The sequence below is a fragment of the Dermochelys coriacea genome, chromosome 4, assembly GCF_009764565.3.
Source record: "Dermochelys coriacea isolate rDerCor1 chromosome 4, rDerCor1.pri.v4, whole genome shotgun sequence".
NCBI classification, from domain to species: domain Eukaryota; kingdom Metazoa; phylum Chordata; order Testudines; family Dermochelyidae; genus Dermochelys; species Dermochelys coriacea.
Window position 1 is genome coordinate 82,153,990 of NC_050071.1, and position 24,237 is coordinate 82,178,226.

The 24,237-nt window shown below is 39.4% G+C and overlaps 1 protein-coding gene across 8 annotated transcripts; it reads right to left on the minus strand.

Moving 5' to 3' along the window:
• Positions 1-3,098: 3,098 nt before the first annotated feature.
• On the minus strand, positions 3,099-24,220 carry CASP3 (caspase 3). 8 transcript variants are annotated; one of them, XM_038398202.2, is made up of 8 exons: positions 24,125-24,198; positions 16,097-16,170; positions 12,600-12,692; positions 10,812-10,936; positions 10,132-10,260; positions 6,420-6,595; positions 5,761-5,878; positions 3,099-4,725 (listed from the first exon to the last, which is right to left on the minus strand). In XM_038398202.2, exons 3-8 carry the CDS (start codon positions 12,671-12,673, stop codon positions 4,499-4,501), a joined length of 849 nt encoding a protein of 282 aa, XP_038254130.1. In that variant the 5' UTR covers positions 12,674-12,692; positions 16,097-16,170; positions 24,125-24,198; the 3' UTR covers positions 3,099-4,498. The 8 variants fall into 8 exon arrangements, with proteins under 8 accessions (XP_038254130.1, XP_038254132.1, XP_043369526.1 ...); XM_038398204.2 differs by lacking the exon at positions 16,097-16,170 and adding an exon at positions 15,620-15,731 and having other exon boundaries at positions 24,125-24,171; XM_043513591.1 differs by lacking the exon at positions 16,097-16,170 and adding an exon at positions 22,546-22,549 and having other exon boundaries at positions 12,600-12,694; positions 24,121-24,156.
• Positions 24,221-24,237: the final 17 nt, after the last annotated feature.

Here is a 24,237-nt window from a genome sequence, read left to right on the forward strand (position 1 = left end):
TTCTCCTGGAGGTGGATTACCAGGAGCACTCCAGCTTCAGAGTCCAGACGCTCTAAGTCCCTTGCCAGTGTGGACACCTCAGGAGTTAAGGTGCCCGGGGCTGATTTAATGCACTCTAACTTTCAAGTGTAGCCAAGCCCATTACTGCACACACCTTGTCTCATCAGTAACAAGAAGTTATTTGAGTAAGAATTAATTTAGTTATTTAACTGCTTGAGCAAACTGGGAACCTGATCCCAGGATCTAAACTCCCTGTCCCTTTCAACTAGAGAATCCATGATGGGAATCTTACAGAGCGCCCAATACAAGATGTGAAGCAGCTCCTGACACACACACAGAATAGGAGCTAAGAGCCCATTGCAGGATCAGAGCCAGTTTCTCTGTCCCCAAGAGAGGAAGGTATACTCAATGAAAGAACTTGCACACTAGAATCATTACCCTGCTAGTTAAGTGAAGTTTAAGGAGCATTCCAAGTTACTTTGGACTAGATTCATAAAGAGACTTAGGCACCTAAGAAAGCAGGTAGATACCTAATTCCAACATTTAGGCACCACTGGCATTCATAAAACCCTGCTCAGCTGCCACCTAATCCTCGGTAGGGTCGTAAGTTTCTACCAGTGAGCACGTGCAAAACTGCCTAAGTGCTGATACTGCCAAGCAGCCTAATGCATGCCTTAGTTCCTACAGGATTCTCAAACCCCACTAGTCTCATGGGTGGGACCCAATCTGGTTTATGTGATCTGGGCCTGCCTAAATCACACAGGACAGCTAGTGCTGAGAATTTAGAATAGATCCATCCTAGACTGGAACCTCCTTTCAGGGAGTTGAAAGCAGCTATCAAATCCTCCCTCATTCTTCTCTTCTGCAGACTAAATAATCCCAGTTCCCTCAGCCTCTCCTCATAAATCATGTACTCCAGCCCCTAATAATTTTTGTTGCCCTCCGCTGGATTCTTTCCAATTTTTCCACATCCTTCTTCTGGTGTGGGGCCCAAAACTAGACACAGTACTCCAGATGAGGCCTCACCAATGTTGAATAGAGGGGAATGATCACGTTCCTCAATCCGCTGGCAATGCCCCTACTTGTACAGCCCAAAATACCGTTAGCCTTCCTGGCCACAAGGGCACACTGTCAACTTATATCCAGCTTCTCGTCCACTGTAACCCCTAGGTCCTTTTCTGAAGAACTGCTGCCTACCCATTTGGTCCTTAGTCTGTAGCAGTGCATGGGATTCTTCCTTTCTAAGTGCAGGACTCTGCACTTGTCCTCGTTGAACCTCATCAGATTTGTTTTGGCCCAATCTTCTAATTTGTCTAGGTCCCTCTGTATCCTATCCCTACCCTCCAGCATATCTACCACGCCTCCCAGTTTAGTGTCATCTGCAAACTTGCTGAGGGTGCAATTCACTCCATCCTCCAGATCATTAATGAAGATATTGAACAAAACTGGCCCCCGGACCGACCCTTGGGACACTCTGCTTGATACAGGCTGCCAACTAGGTATGAAGCCATTGATCACTATCTGTTGAGCCCAATGATCTAGCCAGCTTTCTATCCACTTTACAGGTCATTCATCCAGCCCATACTTCTTTAACTTGTTGGCAAGAATACTGTGGGAGACCGTATCAAAAGCTTTGCTAAAGTCAAGGAATAACATGTCCACTGCTTTCCCCTCATCCACAGAGCCAGTTATCTCATCATAGAAGGCAATTAGGTTAGTCAGGCATGACTTGCCCTTGGTGAATCCATGCTGACTGTTCCTGATCACTTTCCTCTCCTCTAAGTGCTTCAGAATTGATTCCTTGAGGACCTGCTCCATGATTTTTCCAGGGACTGAAGTGAGGCTGACTGGCCTGTAGTTCCCAGGATCCTCCTCCTTCCCTTTTTTAAAGATGGACACTACATTAGCCTTTTTCCAGGACTTCCCCCGATTGCCATGAGTTTTCAAAGATAATGGCCAATGGCTCTGCAATCACATCCGCCAACTTCTTTAGCACCCTCAGATGCAGTGCATCCTTCCTGGATAATATGTACTGTGAGCCCTTGCTCTAATTTTGAAATTTTATCAAAACATACAATCAAGTTAGTCTGGTTTATTCTTTTCAAACTCACCATTATGATTCTATTTTGTCCTCAGGGTTAATCTACACTGCAGCTGCGGAGGGGGGAATGTTATTTGCAGCTCATGTAGACTTACCTGCACTAGCTGTACTAATGAGGATATGGTAGTGCTGGCTGCACAAGCCAGTCTGATTTCCCTGGATACGTACTCGCTTGTGAAACCAGTGCTGAAGCCTATGCTGCTATGCAAAGGTATTTTTAATGAGCTAGCTAGATTAAAGTTAGCATTGGTATGAGTAAATGAGCTGTCAATCATACCCCCACTTACAGCGTAGATATACCCTAAGTGTGACATGGGAATTTTGCCACTGACTTCAGTGGGAGGGAGGGAGAGGGGAGTTATAATGATTTTTCTTTTAATATTTGTTCAACTACCTTACTAAAGATAGCCACTCCCTTACAACAAAATTAAACTAGAAGCACTACTATGAATTAACAAAGAAAAAGTACCTTGTTGAATGAGAAAAGAAGTATTTGCTGCTTTCAATCCATGCACATAAATCCTACTAGCAACAAATGAGAATTTTGCACTTGGCTGAGGTCAATATCTAATTCAAAAGATTAGAAAATTATTTTAAAGGCGTAGAACACATACAAACATAGGGCCAAATTCTGCCCTTAAATATATCTGCACAACACCAATTCAATTAAAGGAAGTTGCATGCATATCTGAGGATATAATTTCAAAAAAATAACTAACAGAAAATTAGTTGCAGTAATAACTCAATTGTTCCAATAATCGAATATATTTCTCAGGAGGATTATAACTTTGCATGGATAATGCCAGATGCCCTGAAAATTGGGTTTCAAAACATAGTATTTGAAGTTACCTCTCAATTTTTGGTGTGAAGACGGGGAGGAGGAAGACACTCCACAACACAAGTGGGGGAAAAAGCAATTAAACAAATTAAAAGTTAGAACCTGATGATTTCTGCATATTTAAAATGAATGGTAGAATAAAGACAGAAAAGCATTGTATTTAACTTAGGCAATATTTAATTTAATAAGTAAAAAAGTTCCAAAGACTCCTTATTGAAATGACTAGGTCTAGTTGCTACCATTAGTTATGCTACTTATTTTTTAAAAAGTTTTAAAAGCCTTATCTGCAAGCGTTCAATGCAGCCATTACAATTCTGAGTTTTCTTTTACATTAACCAAAAGGTGTAGATTGTCACAGTCTGAATCAATGAAGATAAAAAATTATTATTTTATGATTAACTATAAAAAAAATCTACTTCACTTGTTTTTAATTGCCTGTACTCCAATATTAGTGTAGTTTACTGTCATAAAATGCAAAATAAGAAGTAATTTACTGTGTCATATTTTAGTCAATATGTCTGTTTTACAAACCTTTAAAGTTAATTATCTAATTTGATACTAGACAAAAACCACTGACTTTTCTCCAACATTACAAATCTACTTTATGAGACAGATGAAATGTGGTGTATATATATGCAAAGCAAAACAAAAAATCCTATCAAATATGGCAGAAAAAGGAAAATTTACCATTCAGAAATGCAGGTCCATTTGCTGCCTTACAGGATCGAGACCAAAGTGGCTGTGAGAGATGTCGAGAACCCTCATATCCCAGAGAGTTGAGAGTGGAATGCAAAGAGCATTTTGCAAGACAGGTCCCTTAGTTTCTCAGCTCCCAAAATCAATTGTATGAATTGTATTTTTAAGTGGATAGTAAGCACTGACAAGCTAAGTCTCTTATAACTTTTTCATATTTGATAGAAAGTTATAGAAGCCAGAGTGTAGGACAAAAAATTGTTTTAAACTCTGAATAAGCTACATCATTGTATAATGTAATAACCTGCTTCTACAGTTTACACATTTCTCTGCAGTACTTTTAAAACCCACTCATTTGTAGTGACACTAATACATTATTACCAAAAATAATAAAATGGCACTGGTATATGCCATATTCTGAATCTGTTCCCTAATTATGTCAAAAATGGAAAGAGAAACTATTTAGAATATACTAATTTTTTCTCTCTTCCTCCAGCCAGAATGAAATGTAATGTCATACTAGAACCAATAAGAGATTCAACCCGTCTCTTCCTTCCATTTTTCCAAAAAGTAGGTAATATAGATTAGTAGTAATACTCTGAAATTACTTTCAAGTTTGTCCGTATTTAGTTACCCGAACCCGAGTTTCTGAGAGAGTAACACCATATTCTACTGCTCTAATAATGGACTCTGAGTAGAGTCTTAAAGTCTCATCTATATTCCCTACATAGAGTAGTGAACACTAATTCAGATTTGTAAGTGGTATTCGATGCTAGTTTTGTTTTCTCACAGTTTGTGCATACATTACAAATACAAATGTGTGAAATTATTTAGTGAGAGAAATATAAGTTACAAGGTGAAGTTCTTTAGTGAGCGAAGTACAGTTCTTTGGTGAGCATGGACACAATACATGGAATCTGCTTCTTTCCATGAAAACCTGGTTGGTTTGAATACGAACGAAATTCTGCCACCTTGCGATTTACACGTGTTAGTATCTGCATAAGCTCAAGTTTCTTTGCATGTTGTTTCAGCATCAAACAAAGCGACTGAATAAACCAGGAGCCTTCTGATGAGTTTCTCCAGGAGTAATAGCCTACAGAAGAATAAATTGTTAAGTAAAATACACTTAATTGGTCCAGTGTAGTGTCCTGTGACTGAGTAACGATCAGGAATAAATAGTTAGTTTACAAGAGTAATTTTCTTGGGAACAATCAATCAAGAGTTAAAATAATTAAAAAAAGGTTTTAAAATAAATGACTCTAGCTTGTTACTTACATAATCACAATATATTTTCAATAGACATGACCACTCCATCGCCAAAACACAACACAAAGTGTTAGTTCAGATTGCCTAATCCTGACCTCCTTTACTAATCTAGACAAACCCTAGGCAAAGGAAAAGTCAAAATTGGGCAATGCATCTTTCACCACACAGTGTTCTAAATGCAGCAGCAGTTTCTATTTAATTACATCATTAAAAGACACACATACATCAGGAAGAGAGGAAAATATAGTCAGATTCAGGACCCAGTTGCTCAGACCTCAGCATCACTGTCCTTGCCCTTCTCCAGTCTCCTATATGCAGGAAAAAAAGCTACTAATCTATTCCCTGCCATTGAAATTGTGGATGGAATCAGAGGAGTTCTAATACAATGTCTCATATGGACAATATGAAGAATTAGATTACTTCCTCACATTATGTTTGTATTAATCACTATTTCTGGGTTGTGCAGGAACTACAAGTGAGGGTGGAATCTATACATCAGAAGAAAACTTAATTGTCAGGTACTCCCAAAGTCATCCCAAGTAGTAGCATACTTTTTGTTTCTTGCCATAATTTATTTGCATAGATCTGATTAACTGGGCACACAGTACTACCACAAATGAATGTTTGAGTCTGGAATGTTTGACAGTGAAAAAATACCTTAACATTCAATTTATTGTAGGCATTTCAAGCTCTACCTCACTTTGTGCATAAGCACAAGAAAGTGAAAAAAGAAAGGCAATGGGAATCGTTTTATGAAAGAATAAAAAAAGTATTCAACCACCTTCAAATCAAGTGTAACATTAATACAAACAAACATCTATATATTTTAGCATTGAAGAATTTTGACATGAGCCTCTCTTACCTGGAACAGTAGAATATGCATATAGGAAGTCTGCTTCTACAGGCATTTTCTGACATGTATTTTCCTCTGAGCTACTGTCTGTCTCAACACCAGAATCTAATTCTGTCCCTCTACAAGCCTGAAGAGAGGGGAGGGGAAACAAATTGAAGAAATAGTAAAGGTCAGCAGTAAACATCACCAAGGTGTTCACTGTTAATTCAAACTTTGACATCTCACTGATGTGAAAAACAATTAAATGAACTATAAAAAGAATGAGATTCTTATACTTAACATGTTTTAGTACTGTTTGAATGCCAAGTACGGTAATTGGAGTTTATGTCATTGATTGCACCAGTTTGACTAAATTATGGGTTTATTAATTCAAAGTTTTGGTTTTTCATACAAGAATATATTGAAATTCTGACTGATGTTTCAAAGATTTCTGGATAGCCCGAATGGAACTCATAGCTTGACCTATTACAACATCCGCCTACTTACATAAAGCCAGACAGTGCCACCTTTACTCAAGGAGAATAGTAACTTACTCTGCAAGTAGTCCTTTTGAAATCATAAGCAGTAAAAATATATAAATATAAGCAGTAAAAAAGTCTGAGCTTTGCCTCATCATCTAATGGAAAACTTGCATTATTCAAGTACGTAGCAGCTCAGCTGTGCTTTACCTGAAAGAAGAAAAGTTTTGGCTTTCCCACAAGACTCTTACATCTGTCTCCTCTGAACAGGCCTGTTAATATTTTCAATTCAAGAGGACCATCTGTACCATAGATTAATCCATCTTCACCATGACTTAACAACACACAAACAAAACTACTTCGATTGCTGTGATCATCTTTAGCAACTAGAAAAAGATCAGAGAAATAATTAGTGTTTGAAACTTCCCATGCAATAGAAAAGTATGTTTATTATGATGTTAACAAGGACCTTATTTGGCAACATTGGGTTCAGCAATCACTTACACATACATGTACAGGCCAGCCATTGTACCTCACCTGTGACAATGAGAAACTGCCCATGGCAAACATTAGGAGTAGACTACGTAGTTGGCTGCCTTAGACATCTCATTTTTAGGAGTGGCTCTTGCATGGCTGCTCCCTACACTCCCAGCAGCCAAGACATGTTCTGAGGATCAGCCCCTTTTAAGTCTCATGCATCATTCAGAGCAGCAATCTTATCTGGGGCAAGAAGCAGCTAAACAACCAACAATGCATCCCAACCCAGTCGCCTCCACCTCCACCAGCTGGGAGAACTTCAGGAGAGTGGGTGTTTGCCCCTTTAGTGGTATCCTTCACCTCTTCTGCACTGCTGCATACTTGTGGAACAGAGTGCCAAAGTCTTTAGTGTTAACTCTATAATAACCTGGATAAAAGGCTAGGTGAATCTCTATGTCCATTTAGTCCTCCATTGAGAGGGTCAACAAGGTTGAAAATTGGTGACAGCTATGGTGATGATGGTTTTTGTGATATAAACAATATATCCAATGAGATCTAAACAAAAAACAAACTTTCTACATGGTAATGTTGGATCACTACCAACGTGGGCTATATTTGAACCAGGAACCATGTAATAAGAAGGCATCTATCATATTACCAGTCCCCCGCAATGGTTAATGATCTACTACTTAACTTTTACTATTGATCCCTATCTTCTAATCCAATTTTATCTTAGGTTTCAGAGTAGCAACCGTGTTAGTCTGTATTCGCAAAAAGAAAAGAAGTACTTGTGGCACCTTAGTAACTAACAAATTTATTAGAGCATAAGCTTTCATGAGCTACAGCTCACTTCATCCGATGCATCCGATGAAGTGAGCTGTAGCTCACGAAAGCTTATGCTCTAATAAATTTGTTAGTCTCTAAGGTGCCACAAGTACTCCTTTTCTTTTTGCGAATTTTATCTTAGTGATATTTGATATTATTGAAATTTATATTCTTAAACAAGAAGTCAGCATTCTCCAACACTATCTCTTAGTTTCAACAACTCCTATTTCATCTGTGTTTGTGGCTTTATATTTTCCCATCTTTTACTAATATGAGTGTTTTAAGGGTCAGTTCTTGGGCCTTTTTACCATTGAGAACACATCAATTCTAGCTCATACTTAAGACATAACTTCTATCTAAGCTTTTACTTATAGAACTCTACCTATATTTCTATGTTAATGACATCCAACTCTACATCTCCTTTAGTTAATTATTTGATCACTGGGTCACATCTATTGTAATTAATTCCTTTTATATTTTTTCTAATCATCCTACTCTGTAACATTGAGAAATCTAGAATGTTCCCTCCAGAATATTCTTTTCCTTCAGAAAGAGGAACCATGTTACAGGCTATCTCTGAATCCAATTCAAAACATCATTCCTGGTTTCCAAAATTATTCATAAACTGCTCTACCCTTCCTCTAACCTTGCATTTGCCTATTCCTCATCTCACTCTGCTCCTATGATGTTATTCATAGAAGTATAGGACTGAAAGGGACCTCGATAGGTCACCTAGTCCAGTTCCCTGCACTCAAGGCAGGACTACATAATAACCAGACCATTCTTGACATGTGTTTGTCTAACCTGTCCTTAAAAACCTCCAATGACAGAGATTCCATAACCTCCCTAGGCAAATTGTTCCAGTGCTTAACTACCCTGACAGTTAGGAAGTTTTTCCTAAAATTCAACCTAAACCTCCTTTGCTGCAATTTAAGCCCATTGCTTCTTGCCCTATCTTTAGTGGTTAACAAGAACAATTTTTCACCCTCCTCCTTATAACACCCTTTTATGTACTTGAAAACTTAGGTTCTCCCCCAGTCTTCTCTTCTCCAGACTAAACAAACCAGTTTTTTCAATCTTTCCTCATAGGTCATGTTTTCTAGACCTTTAATAATTTTTGTCGCTCTCCTCTGGACTTTCTCCAATTTGTCCACATCTTTCCTGAAATGCGGCACCCAGAACTGGACACATACTCCAGTTGAGCTCTTATCAGCATAGAGTAGAGTAGAAGAATTACTTCTTGGGTCTTGCTTACAACGCTCCTGCTAATACATTCCAGAATGATGTTTGCTTTTTTTGCAACAGTGTTACACTTTTGACGCATATTTAGCTTGTGATCCACTATGACCCCCCCTTTCCTTAGTACTCCTTCCTAGGCAGTCATTTCTCATCTTGTATGTGTGCAACTGATTGTTCCTTCCTAAATAGAGAACTTTGTATTTGTCCTTACTGAATTTCATCCTCTATACTTTAGACCATTTCTCCAATTTGTCCGCATAATTTTGAATTTTAATCTTCTCCTCTGAAGCACTTGCAATCCCTCCCAGTTTAGTATCACCCGCAAACTTTTTAAGTGTACTCTTTATGCCATTATATAAATCATTGATGAAGATGTTGAACAGAAACAGATCCAGGACCGACCCCTGCGCGATCCCACTTGGTATACCTTCCCAGCTTCACTCTATTGTTCTCCTCCCCAGGATTTTACAGATTAGGTGGGGGAGCTGGTATCTCACTTTTACTGCCCTATTATGTAGATTTTTCTCTTTCTAGCATGGTTTGAGGGGCCATGTACTGTAATCAAAATATGACAAAATGAGAGACACTGTATTCTCAGGTCTGGACTTAGTTTTTCCTGCTACAGTTCTCCCAGAGACCGAGCAAATAAGTTTGCAATACTCGTGTGTTAGGGACAAGGGCAGACCTTGCTAAGATGCCACAATAACCTCTGATAGGTGATATGCACAGAAGTAAGTGCAGATGAGGGTAGCAGCCTTGTAGCAGAAATAAAAAAATATATAAAAAATTTCAAACACGTGCCTTTCTTTCACTGTAAATGCAACAGGAAGGAGGTATTAGGAAACTTGAAAAGAAAAAGTTTAGTTAAAAACAGCGGCATTTAAGTTGCTTGGCTAGTTTAGAAGCAGACCCCCTATATAAAGACACTTTATATTCTAAAACAGATTTTTTTTTTAAATCCTTCATTCTCTTTTCAAACTAGGAATTGTGACAGAAAAGTAACATGTAAATGATCTCAGTTAGGTTCTGAACACCTACCTGCAGGTTAAAGAGTTCAGATTCTGAGGATAGCAGCAAAAATTGCACATAGGGCTCAGTCCTGCAAGGTGTTGAACATGGGGCTAATCCCACAAAGCCATACATAGTCAATGAACTACTCGCATGCTTAAAGTGAATCATGTGCTTTGCTGGATCATCCCAGAGGGCTCAGCAGCTTGCAAGATCAAGCCCAAAGAACCTGTTTTTTTTTTTCTTTTAGTATCCACAATTTTCCACTTATAAGACGTACTGACCACTTATTCTTTTATCTAAAATTTTAAAGTATATAATTTTAGACTATAGATACATTTTAATAATACAGACCCAGATCATTACTACTTACCATTTTGCAAGATGTCAAACATTTGCTTCCCTGTACGATCATTGTGAAGGTTGACTTTATATCCCAAAGTCATAAAAGTATCTCTGATGTGTGCAGCATCTGCATCAGTACCAGATCGGAATGACATTCCTTTGTATTTGAAAAGAAGATTCACTTTAATTTCATGTAAAAGACACAGTATAGCTGATTTGGGGTGTCGGAGTCAAATTCTGCTCAGTTATACCAGGATAAATCTAGACCAACTCCACTGAAGCAAATACTCTAGATTTACACCAGTGTAGTTGAACAGAATTAGACTCTATGCATTTATCACAAATAAAGCAAAAAGATTTTTCATTCCAAAATTAAACTTTTTGCAAAAAACAAAACAAACAAACAAACCCCAACAACAGTCTGTGGGCCTAAGCAATCACATTAATACCTCTAAAACTTCAAAGGTAAGATACTGGCTGTTAAAATCAGCTTGATAAGTAGAATTTCCTATACTTGTAATCCCCCTCCTACAAATAGATATTTGGAAGTATCTACCATGAGAATTTACACACATTTAAACTATTACATTTTTACATTAAAAAAATCAGTCATCTGGTTGCTTATTTAAGTTTGAAGAACACTACATTTTACCAATTTCTCTGAATTAAGAAGAGCTTTAAAAACAAAATAGAAATATGAACAGTTACCAGTGACTGGCAGGAAGTTCTTATTATTTATTATTATACATATCCCAATTTCTGGATAATCCATTTTGTAACTCTCATCTGGCTGTATTCCAGAGTCCATGGATTTGCTAACAGGCAGGCTCTTTCTGTATGGAAATCAGATAATATAACAGATGAGTTTACAAAAACCAACAACCATTCTTAACAAGAGGAAACTTCCAAAACTGATTTATAAGCTTAGTCTTTTTCTAATTTTTCTCCATATTTTTTGGTAAGGTTCTTTTGCAACTAGTGAAAGTGATGGTAATTTTCACTACTTGCTCATTAAATATTGTAAGTACCTCTATTAGATCAAATCAACCCCTTGATTTTTAAGTCACTGGGGCTCCATATGGGTGCTGGAGTCATATGTATGAAACAGCTAGCAGGATTGCCTTACATAGCCAAGCTCCAAACTGTGAAACTGATTGCATACAGTTCTGTCAAACAGAGTTACACAAATGAAAAAAAAATCAGTTTTTAATCTCTCATTTGCAGTAATCTAATATGCAATTTGTAACAATCTTAGGTAAAAATATTTAGACAGAAGTGTGTCTAAGCTGACAGTACCCCTGCAAAGGGGAATATACACACAACTCCTACTTACATTAATAGACAACAGTTGTGTGTGTATCTGAGGGCAGAATTGGTGCTAAAAGTTTAAACTTAAAATTCAACTCCATCAAAAAGCTACATTAACAGAAAGTTAAACAGATCTAGGAAATGACAATGTTTAAACTTCATGTGCAACCTTAATTCTGTTCCCATGTGTACATTAATTACAATACAATCCATTACTCTGATCCTGCTTAAATTTTACACATACAAATACAGTACTCACAGTGATGTCACTGATCACATGCCTGAAGTTACCACATATGTAAGCGATTGCAAGATTGGAATCTATATGATCACATCACATTCTATTTTTCAAATAATATAACGAACAGGTTTTTTAAGCCCAACAACAATAGGTACGTATGTGTAGCAGCTTGCAGTTCTGTGTAGCGAATGTATACCAGATAGAGACCATGAAAGTAATTTATATTAATGCCCTGTGAACATACGAAATCCAGTGCCCGAAGCAAAGACTAATGCGGAACATTTATCGAGTGTCTGCACTCTTTACAAGCTACACAAAAGTGTTCACAAAAACTGACATGAATCCTGTGCAAAGTTATTCTCAATGGTGAAACTGTTATACACCTTCTGGATAAAGTTGTCAAAGCACCAAGCCCATATAGCTTCAAATACAGAACTTTATGCTTGCTGAGAATCCCTTGCTTTATTCATTGTCTCCCTCCACTAAACGTTTCAACTAAGGTAGCCTCACCTTCATTGTACATATTACAACCTTAGTGCCGTTGCACTTTAACCGTACTCCGCATATTCAGAATCTGATTTTCAAAAGCTTGTAAGGCTGCCAAATCCAAACCAATGTTAACTGGAACACTAAAAGGAACTATTGGTCGGCTCTTAGGGGTATATGGACTCCGCAGTCTATGTTTTTTCTTCTTTAATTCCTTGCATATTATAAATTATATTATATTATATATTCAGTTTTGCAGTAGACTAAGTTACATTGGGTGTGAATCTGATTTTTAAAAAAAGAGAGTTGTTTACTAACATTGCAATATTGATGAACTAATCTTTGTGATATTTATTCAGTTTGTGTTATTTGCAGTTTCACCATACAATTTCATTCGAGGGCTACTTCTCAGGACATTAAATATAAAACTTAGTAAAGAAAACTAGAAGCACCACACTCACCCTTGGGAACCAAAGAGAGATTTTGCATCTGCCTCATCATGAGCTGATTGCAGTCCATCTTTTATATCTGCCATTGCTGTTCTTATTTATTAACTTGAAAACATAGGAAAATAGAAATGTAAGACAAATTCCTTTTATTACAACTACAACTGTTTCCTGTTACTATGTTATTCTGAGGAACTTCAGAAGGGCCTAACAAAATTAGACAATTGGGTACCATGATAGATAAAACTCAGCATTTACAAATTCAAAAGAAGGAACTTGGGTGGAAGGAATCTGGATTCCATATAAACTGTACCTACTCATTGTGGATGGTTTAATGAAAACACCAACTCCAAAAAGGCAATTAAAATATTAGGCTGTAGAAATAGATTGATAGAAAAATAATTCTGAAAATATTATAATGATGTTATATAAATTCATGGTACTACTGCACCTTGAATACAGTGTTCAGTTCCAATCACCTCATCTCAAAAAAGACATGAGAAATAGAAGAAGTCCAGAGACAGGCAATAAAAATTATTTGAGACTCCATAGGAGGACAGATATTAGATTGTAAATTCTTTGAGGGAAGGACCATGTTTTCGTATGGGTTCATATGGGTTCAGCACTTAGCACAACTGGGTCTCATCCTAGTGAGCATATCGATGCTACTGTAACACAAATAATTTTTTAAAAGATTAAACAACAAAATAGTATAGAGCGCATATATTGGGTGTTTCTATTTATCTTCCATCATAACACAGGAAAAAGAACTTACAATGAAATTGAGAGGCAACAAGTTTAAAACCAATTAAATATATATAGATGTATTTTTAAATCACACAGTGCAATTGTTCTTGTGGAACAATTGCCACAAGTTATCAAGTCCAAGATTTAACAACATTCCAAAAAGGGTTAGACATTTATACAGAGAGCAAGAACGTTTATCGTTACACATTAGAAACGAAAAAAAGTGAGAGCTATAAACCCTCATGCTTCACGGACTAAGCCAACTATGAAATGACAAGAGTTTGAAAGAAACTTCCTCGATGGGCTAGTTATTCCGTATTTGTCCATTGCAAGGATTGTTGCATCACCTTCTGAAGTATATGATAGAATGGATCTACATAAAATTTTAAATAACCAAAGAGATCAAGTTGCAACTGTTGCTGATCAGACAAGATGAAGAAAAATAGTATTCTCTGCTTTGGTAAAGTGTGGAGCTGGCAACACAAGTTTGATCCTTTCACAGCCACACTGTTGTTACTAATTTTCCCCCTTGCTCTAGCCAATATGTTGTCTTAATATACTGTGAATATCCTCAGAACCATGCAAGGCCATCTTCTGTGGATGCAATTACTAATGCATCAAAAGTGTTAACCCCATTTCATGCACCTCTATTTTTCAAAGACAAGTTTGTTATTTTTCAGTGGCTTCATGTCCCATGTATACTCTGGGTACAATTTCTATACCACTTGTGGCTCCAATGTAATTAAGACAACTCCTTGACCACTAAATGTTTCCAGACTATTTTTACAGATCTGAAAGCTAGGATCCTGGGAATCAGCAGAAGATTAGATTCCCTGGATGTAAACCTGCAAGGGGACCAAATATGGCATAATCCTATCCTAAATTTCAGCAGTTGCCTTCAGGACAATCAATTGTAGGAGGAAATGTGTCTGCGCTGCTAAACTTGCTGCTCAGCACTATGAGCACATACTGTAGCATTGGGCAAGGAGAATCAGTTAAATTGCTTCAGTCCTTTTTTTTTTTAAATCCCAAAGAGAAGAATATAGAGAAAAAAAAGAAAGGAAGATGGTGGTAGGAGAAAAGAAATATTGTGGAAAGAGACAGATACAGATATAGAGAGGGAGTGGTCTAGTGGCAGCACATGTTCACATACAACCATATTTAGTTCTTTATGTTAAGACAACATGGGCAGAGTAACTGTGTAGACAATGTACTAAGCCCCAGGAAGAAGCCCCTAGCAACCTCTCTGCCCAACTGATAAGGCTGCATTAAAAGGTTACAGAAGCTTCCTCAGCCAAAAGCAGGGTTTACCTTTATGCAGTGCCTTTTTTGAGTGGAGGGCAGGGAATTAGGGGATTGCAGAACCTCCAGAAAGAACAGGAGCATACACAAAAAGGAGTAGATTCAAGGAAAGAGGAAGAAAAAGATGCATAACAACAAGAAAGGGGTAGAAAAGACGCAGAAAATGGCAGAAAGAAATTGCTTGTAGAATGAGGGAAGATCCCTAGAAGAAACAAAAAAAGAATATAAATCTTTCACCACTGTGCACATTTTTCCATTTCATAAGTCTGTTTGGCTACAGATTAAGAGTTCTTAAAAGGTGAAACTGCCGACATATTTTAAAATGAGGTGTATTAGTTATTGGCATTTCTATTGCACTCATCACTATAATATCTAGGCACCTACTGAATTAGGTATTTCTGATCCATGCAAGCTTTGTAAGTCTGGAGTTTACATCCAATGTAAATTCCAGACTTAGGAAGCTTGCAGGGATCAGAAACTCTCTCAGAGCTAGTCTATGCTACCAAGTTTTGTTGACAAAACTTATGTTGACACCCAAAAGTCAACAAAAGAAAAACTGCCAAAGGGTGTCCACACTTGCTCCCTCTGTTGAAAAATCATGTCCACACTGTGGACACCATCATCGACAGGGTGAACACTGCACCGTGGGTATGTATCCCACAGTGCAGTAAGGAAATGGTAAGGAAAAGCTGATCGCTGCATACGTACTAATATAATATAATTAATAGAGTAACAATGAATGCTCCAGAGTAAGTGAGGCCTTCAGCACAAAATGACAAATTAATTCCTTCCTCCCCGCAGCTTTGAGGTGACTGAAGTCAGATATGTTTGGTCTGCTCCAATGTCACAAAAACCATAATTTAGAATCATCACAGTTACTACTACAGCCACTTGACTTAGTCAATAGGGCCTCGAGTAAGTTGTACTTTTGAATTATAACACGATTCAGTGCTTATCATGTTAGAAAATACAAAAATGCCACTTACTACACCCCGTTTGGCCAATTCCACAGCTCAGCATGGTTCCAGTGGTAATTGCAATTTCCAGTCTGATGCATTCTATGGCATCTGAGTGGAGATGGCCTGCACCTTTTGGAAGCTGAAGTGCCAGGAAAGAAAGTTAGGCTAAGATCAGTTATGTGCTGAATGCCCTATTTAGCTTTGCTATTTGAGCATTAAGCAACTACAGATTCATTTATATAATTTTCAAAATGAGACTTGTAGTTCACTTTTAACGTTTATGGAATTTGAGTCTCTTAATGAAGCAAGTTAGCTACACTTATTTAAAAAACAAAACAGAGACTCATCAGCAGACATCTGTTTTGTTGCTGTGCACTCAGACACACGCTGTCAGCAGTAATTTTTCTCTATTCCATAGCACTGATGCAAACACCAAGTAATAGCAATGCTCTTGGGAGGACAATGCTTGTTCTCGCTGACTTAGAGTACTAAGAATTACCTCACCTTAGTTAGCTAATGCAATGATGTCATTTTCTGTCATGGAAAATACACATTTATCCAGGGAGGATGATCTCATGCTATGGGGGACAAAAAAGTACCTTTGAGCAAACATGTTTAGAATTAATGATAATTGTTCTGCTCTTTGAAATTTTTTTCCTGAGTCTTAAAATATCAGCTATGTGTACGCAGTCGGATAAGAAGAACTTTAAACCACAAAGGAACCTTTTAAAAAAACCTGATGTGATTATTAGCAGAATATTGATCCTTTTTCCTTAGCTTTTGGGATATTTTATTTACCATTTAGGATCATTTGATTTGTTTTACTTAAAAAATTCAGTGATCAAATGGATAAAAAGCTACAAGAAAGACAGAAGATGTAAAGAAAGATACTTTCTCTAGAGCTTACTAAGGGGGTAGGGGGCAAAGAAAGAATCAGCTGAAACAGGACCCAACATTAGAGTTGCTAGCAAACTACAACAAATGACTGCAGTAACAGTCTCCCTGTACAATATATTATTCAAATAAGATTTTTTTTAAATGAGCAGAGCTGTTCTAAGTTATTCCTTTTGCTGGGACAATGACCAACTAAAATAATTTCTTGACCATAGTCAAATGACTTAGAGCAACTGGAACCCCTAACTCCATCTGGACCTACTGAGATTAAACTCAATCAGACAATGCTTCATTGTACAATACAAATACCAAATATTTTTTTTTAGTACTATGTGTCTGAATTGTGAAACATTCACTAAGGGAAATTAATGATACAAAATCAGAGTGTAAATAATGTTGAAGTTTCTTTGACTTGGAAGCAAATAACTGAATGATCTTTGGTTACTCTACACCCCTTGAAATATGCAAACCATAATGAACAAAGACAGCACATGTTCAATATATGCCAGCTATGTTATGAAGCAGTGCTCAGAGTAAAATAAATGTCTTGAAACAAATGTCTCAATGTCTTTTTATAATTACTCTGATTTCCCCCCCCAGTTTACAATTTCCGACTTTACATGATTATAGTGGAAAACTGGAGATAGTCAACTATATGAACAAACAGAATAAATGCATGCATGAAATACTGGAATGATCAATACAGCTCTCTAAAATGAATAGCTAGTACATGAGGGAAAAAACTCAAACCAAACCAAAACCAGAATATTTGTCTCTTAAAACTTCAAATTAAGAATGTTTAAACTGCAGATTTAATTTTGTATGTGAAATTATACTAATACCAAATATTGCACTTTCTTGTAATCGTTATGCTACTGAAACCTTGGTTTGTGGTTACTACTGGCTAGGTGAGCTGCTCACCTAAAAAGACCACAAGCCACTAAGCACACGATCAGAAAAATGTCATACAAGCCATTTTCTAGCATAGCATCCATGAGTATGAAGGACAACTACAACGTGAAAAAATTAACATTACAACGTGTACAAATACTGTAAAATGGTTACTAAAAAAAGTCTACTCAAATAATGTTGAAAGACAGGAGTCTTTCATACTAATGGATGCTATGCTAGAAAATGGCTTGTATGACATTTTTCGGATCATGTGCTTAGTGGCTTGTGGTCTCTTTTTAGGTGAGCAGCTCACCTAGCCAGTAGTAACCAGTAATACTCAGAAACTGTTGTGGGACAAGAAGTGAAAAGGAAAGTGCTTTGCAACAGCCACTTCGACAATTATGGAGCAATGTGAAAAGTTCTAATGAAATTCTCATCCAGACATCTGTGGATGGAAAGACAACAATAAATGACACTGGGCCTTGACAGTCAATACTAATAATGCATTTCCCCACCTGGAAATAAGTATCTTTTCTGACCTCCCACAATCCCCTAGAGCAGAATTTTTGAAGTATCTCAGTGCATGAATGATCAAGGAAAGGCTTCACAGACCATTGGTATCCACAGAACACAGTTGGTGAATAGTTGCATTGGACTGTCAGTTAAATAAAAAGGTTTCAGAGTAGCAGCCATGTTAGTATGTATTCGCAAAAAGAAAAGGAGTACTTGTGGCACCTTAGAGACTAACAAAGTTATCTGAGCATAAGCTTACTCCTTAAATAAAAAGCAAAATGATGCAATATGGTCAATAAAAACAATGCATATTATATGATACTTCAATTTCAAAATTCAGCTATTCTCTTCAGCACTGCATTTGAAACTGCCTATTAACTTATTGAAATGATCAGTACAGTAACAAATTTTCTTCCTGTCTCCTAAAAAAATCCAGAACCCAATAATTTAGAGGAAAACACACAATTTGCAGAATTCTGCAGAAGATATATTTTCCAGGAGCAGTTGAAGTATGAGGTGGATATCCATATTTGTATTTGCTGCACAGGAGCTCCATTTTTAGAATGCTTTGAAGCACAAAGGTTTTTTGGAATAATAGCAACTTGCTACTAAACAACGGGCAAGTCTACAAGAAGAAAGATTTAACATGGAAGAGTAATACAGCCTTCCAGGAAATTTCTTCCAATAAAACTAATCCAAGATAACTTTTATTTGTAAATTAATACTCAGAAAAATGTGCTCAAGACAAAATATAGGCAATACAAGGTCACATATCTAGGAACAAAGAAAGTAAGCCATACTTAAGGAAAGTGGACTAGGTCCCGGAAAGCAGTGACTCTGAAAAGAACTTAGGGGTCATGGTAGATAGTGAGACCATTGTTTTTGAAGTGTGGACACAATACTCCACAAATGTTGAAGCATTAAAGAGAGTTCAGAGAAGAACTACAAAGAATGATTTGAGGCTGGAAAACATGCTTTATGATGAGAGACTTAAGCTAAATAGTTTCAGATCCTTATCAGAGAGTGGGTAGGAGTAACTTGATGACATACACAAAAAGAGGATATCCAATACTGGAGGGCTCTTCAACCTAGCAGACAGTGACATAACAATGTTCAATGGTTGGAAGCTGAAGCTAGAAAAATTCAACCTGGAAATTAGGTGCAATTTTTAACAGTGAAGATAGGGAAATGGCAGATTTGCCATCACTTAAAAACATCTTTAAATCTAAACTGAATATCTTTCCAAAAGATGTGCTTTAGTTCAACCATGAGTTCTCAGGCTCAAAGCAGAGATTTTGGGGTTAAATTCAATGGTCTGCAGAAAGTTAAGACTAGATTACCATAATGGTGCCTTTCCCTACTGTCTAGAAAAGGGGAAAGACACACCCAATACTCCATCCTCCTGATTCATATGGGGGTAAACTCCACAAATGCAAATTACAACTTTCCTTGTTTGCTTTGGTGTGGATATTTTGGTGGCTGGCAATCAGTTGCTGGAAACAGGATAAATTCTCAGTGTAGACATGGCCCAACTATTTCACTCCTGACCATTTTAGCAGAAACACCCTGCTACACTGGGGCTGTGGATGAAACTTAGAGTACCATCAACTCTCCCCCAACACCAATATGACCACTAGCTTAAACAGAGCTGATTCTGTTTAAAAAACATCAACTATATAGTATCTTACTGATGTCATCACCATATCATATATATTTTTTGCTGCTGCTGCTGTTTAGGGTGCACAGAACATTTAATACAGTGGCTACATTATATTAATTTCTCAGTAACTCAATGTTAATTTTTTAAAACTATCTATTCAGATTACAATATTAAGGTAGGGGACATTTGGGTGTTAAGCTACTTCATAGAGCAGGGGTAGTAAACAGGTAGACCATGGGCCAAATCCAGACTGCCAGACACTTTTGAACGGACCCCAAAATATTTTTATTTACTTATTATCGTTATTATTGTTATTTTCGCTGGTCTGGATCTTGACTATACCTTGACCAAGAAATTTAGACCTTGACAAAAATAATTGACCATTCCTGCCATAGAATCTCCTCTGTAAGTTCTATACAGTAAGATAGATCAAGGCTTATTTCTATTCTACAGGGAGTCCTCGGACTTACAATGCCCGACTTATGTCGGATGCCACTTACAACGCTTTTCAACTGACTACCTATTTTGCCCCGCCAATGCTTGTTTTGCCCTTACTATGTTTGAGTTGCATAAAGTTTGCTTGAAATACTTCCTGGTTGCCTCATACTGGTATGGCGCTGGAAACAGTTGCTTCTGACTAGCTTTGAGGCAGTAGGGTAGCTTGTTGCTGGGTAGGGTTGCTGATTGTTTTTGACTGGCTCCTGACTCTGGGCTCAGCCAATCACAAAGCTTGAACAATGATTGGCTGAGGCTCAGCATGTGTGCCGTTCTCCCTGACTTTCAGAGCCTGTGTTGCTGGCATTCTGAGCAGCACATGTGAGTGTACATCGGGGTAGGCAACCTATGGCACACATGCAAGCTGATTTTCAGTGGCACTCACACTGCCCAGGTCCTGGCCACCGGTCGTGGGGGGGGGGGGGGGCTCTGCATTTTAATTTAATTTTAAATGAAGCTTCTTAAATATTTTCAAAAACCTTATTTACTTTACATACAATAGTTGAGTTATATCTAAAAGACTTTTAGAAGGTCTCTTTCTATAAACATTAAAATTACTGGCACACGAAACCTTAAATTAGAGTGAATAAATGAAGACTCAGCACACCACTTCTTAAAGGTTGCCAACCCCTGGTGTATATGTTTATTTGAATGCTGTTTACAAAATACAGTGTATAGTAAATACATTGGTATTGCAACATTAGTCATCTATAATTCATAGTGGATCAAGCCTTGGTTCAGGAACCAATCCCCCTTCATACCATTGATTCCTATGGGAAAAGCGGTTTCAACTTGCAATGTTTCAACTTACTACGCAATTCTGAGGAACAAATTGTGTCATCAGTCCCAGAATTCCCTGTATACAGGTTTTTATACTGAACTCATCAATGTAGTTTCTAAGCCCACTTCAGTAGTGCATTAAGCAATGTATGGTTTATTCTCTCTTTCATCTTCTCCCCAGAGGGAGAATTGTGTGTACTCTGTAGTATTTTGTTTTGTTAGGCTTTTGGTTTGTTTTAAAGGCACACGTTGCTATGCATTTATATTAGTGAAGGCAGAGTTGAAAAAATGTGCCTTGCAGTTGGAGCAGAAGGTGATGAGGTTTGTGATGGTCCTTAGCTCAGTGGGAGTTTGTTGCACAATCTCAACTGGCCCCTGAGAAAGTCCTATGTCCTGCACAGAAGTGCTTTAACTTTATGGTAAAAAGTCCCACAGTGCCTGAAGAGGTGACAAAGACCTGTATAGCTATATTTAACTCATTGTTGGCAGTCTCCTAACCCACCAGAGATGGTAAAAAGTCACTGATGGATACTGCTATGTGAGAATTTAGCATCAGCAAGGAATCCAGGAGCACTCCTAAACTACAGATGGAACTGACCAATTGTGGATGTGTATCTTCAACCAAAGGAGATGGCACCATGGTTGCACAATTTTCAAAATTCCTTTCTTTGCCCAGCAGCATAACCCCTGCTTTGCTCAGATTCAGTTTTAATCAGATGTTCTTCACCCATGAGCTGATCTCTTCCCACCACTGGGCTCTATTGGTGGTAGTTTATGGTGATATGTAGTGATAGGTAGAGTTTTGTGTTGTGTAGATGGATCCTTGTGCCTGTTCAGAGGCTTACTGAAGCCAATGGAATATTGGCACTTGGGTCCAGTTGTATACTGTAAGGTTATAATTTCACCAATCAGTCACAAAGTGTCAGTGACAGAGCAGATACTAACCCTTTTCCTTCTAAAGTGCTAATCCTGCACTCAGACGCATGTGGGCAGACCTATCTACACAGACTGATTTCAACAGGGATCCACATGGCTGCCTGTGTGGATCTGATTGCAGAATGGGTCTTAGACAATACACCTCCAATGCCCCAGCACTGTGCTCTGGAGAAACGAGTGAGGAGGTACCATTTTTCAGGTGAGACTTAAAACTGATGTCCAGAGCTGACCAGCAGAAGTCATTGAAGATTCTCTAGTAGACAACCTGGGTAAATGCCACTGCTAGTTTTCTGTCATACACTTACTCCTCGGGGAATTCTGTGCCACTGCACATGTGCATAATTTATGTCTCCCGCAAACTGCTTTGCTTCCCTGCAGAAATACGACCTTCTGACAGGGAAGCTAAGGGAAGCCACAAGAGTAGTCATGCAACCCTCCCCAGCAGTATGTTTTGGGTGCCCAGAGCAGTTGGCAGAGAGGTAAGTCACTGGGGGGGCAAGAGGCAGAACTCGTAAAACCCAGCCGGTGGCTCCTATCCTGCACCAGGTTCAGCTGCTAGTCCCGGCTGGACAGGACGAGGGACTTCCTCTTCCCCTGCAGGCACCTAGGGCCTGGTTAGACCCACCCTCAGATTTCTCTCCCAGCTGCAGGAAGCTCTGCAAATCCCAGCCCCCACATACACTTCCTGCACCCATTGCTCCTCAGCTGCAGGGGGAGGGATTCCTGTACAGGGAGCTGCTCCCCCATCCGTCCAACTGCCATGCATCCAGACCTCTCATACTCAGACCCTCCTGCTGAGCCTCACCCACCCCCCCACACTCAGACCTCCCCCCACGATGAGTCCCAATCCCCAGGCACCTGGCCCACCCTGACAAGCCACCTGCACCCAGATCCCCACCCCACTGAGCCAGAACCAGCTGCACCTGGATCCCAACCCCACTGAGCTTCACACTCCTAGCATCTGAACCCACCACACCCAGAAAGCCATGCCGAACTCTATCCCCTGACACACACCCAAACACACACACACCCTGCCACTGAGCCTAACCACCTTCACTTGGACCCCCTTGCAGAGTCCCATGACTGTTGCACCCACAACTCCTCAACAAGCCCCTGTGCATCCAGATCCCTCTCAACCCACACCTGGATCCACCCACATTAAGCCCCATTCACCACCTGGATGTTGCCTTACTGAGCCTGCCTGCCCACACAGAGGGGCAGGGCCCTGGGGTGTTTCTGAGGCAGCCCAAGTCCTAGTGCTGTGTCAGGGTTGGGTGCAGCCTGTGCTCCCCAGTGCCATGCTGGAGCCTCCACATTTATTTGCCAAATAAAATTTGCAGAATTTTAATTTGTTTGGCGCAGAATACCCTCAGAAGTATACACTCCAATTTAGTATTACTATATGTTAACAGTGAGAGACCTGAAAGATTAGACCTGGAGTTTAATTAATTATTACTATTTCCAAACAAAACCTTAAAGTCAATGAAATTACATTTCAACATTCTCCCTCACCACTGGGTAAGAACACGAGAGCCAGAAACAAACTCTAGGAAACTGAAAGTGGTTAATCTATTCTAGCTGTGCATGGAGAAGAGAAAGGAAAGCATCTTGCATTGCATTCGTTACAGGGGGAAAAAAATCATATTCATGAATTCATACTGCATCCATATTTTAACTTTTAATAGTACTTTACTTTCATATTTTGACATTGTACGGCATTAAGGGTACGGGCTTATCTACACTTGGAAATTTCCTAGAATTGTTATTCCGAAAGAACTAGTCTACACGAATGAGGCTAAACCGGACAAAGGCTCTCACGGGCCGGGGCTGGAGTAAGAGCGCCTTACACCGAAATAACTGTCGATAACACACAATTATTCCGGAAGAGCTCCAGGGGACCTGCCAAGCGCAGCCTCAGAAGCCTGTTAACCTCGTCCTGCCGCCCAGCACAGACGCCACCTCGCACCCCAGAAGTGGCTGCATTTCAGCGGCGGGTGCCGGGCTCGCAGAGGCGAGGGAGGAAGGTGCCTCGGGCAGGAACCCCGGATCGTCTGTTGCTTCCACGCAAGGGAGGCGAGGCAACGAGAACGAGCCAAGCCCCCTTTCCTGAGCGTCCCAGGCTCGGAGCGAGCCCCGCTGCTCTGCTCAGAGCCCGGCCCTGGGAGCGGGGCAGCCGGAGCCGCCCGGGCTCTTTGTTCGCCCGAAGGCGGCGGGGCGAGGTGCTGCCCGGGCTAAGCGGGGGCGGCCCCACTGTGCGAGCAGCCAGGCTCTGGCAAAGCGCCCCGCTGGCGGGGACCCCAGCCTCCATCGCTGCTCCCCGGCCCCGGCCCCGGCCCCTGCCCCGGTCCGGCGCGGCCACTGACCTGCCTCCGCCGCGCCGCGCCGCCTCCCGCTCGCCCCTCAGCGCCAGACTACAGTAGATGGCAAATGCGCGCGCGCGCTGGCGGCGTGGGTTGGACTCGGCGGCTCAGTCCGC

What these genes read in the sequence shown, in the direction of transcription:
- CASP3 (XM_038398201.2), bottom strand. Translation starts at nt 12,673, where the DNA reads ATGGCAGATATAAAAGATGGACTGCAATCAGCTCATGATGAGGCAGAT. An exon ending in GAACTTCCTGCCAGTCACTG is followed by an intron (nt 10,261 to 10,811) that starts GTAACTGTTCAT and finishes TCAAATACAAAG; the next exon opens with GAATGTCATTCCGATCTGGT. An exon ending in GTTTGACATCTTGCAAAATG is followed by an intron (nt 6,596 to 10,131) that starts GTAAGTAGTAAT and finishes ATCTTTTTCTAG; the next exon opens with TTGCTAAAGATGATCACAGC.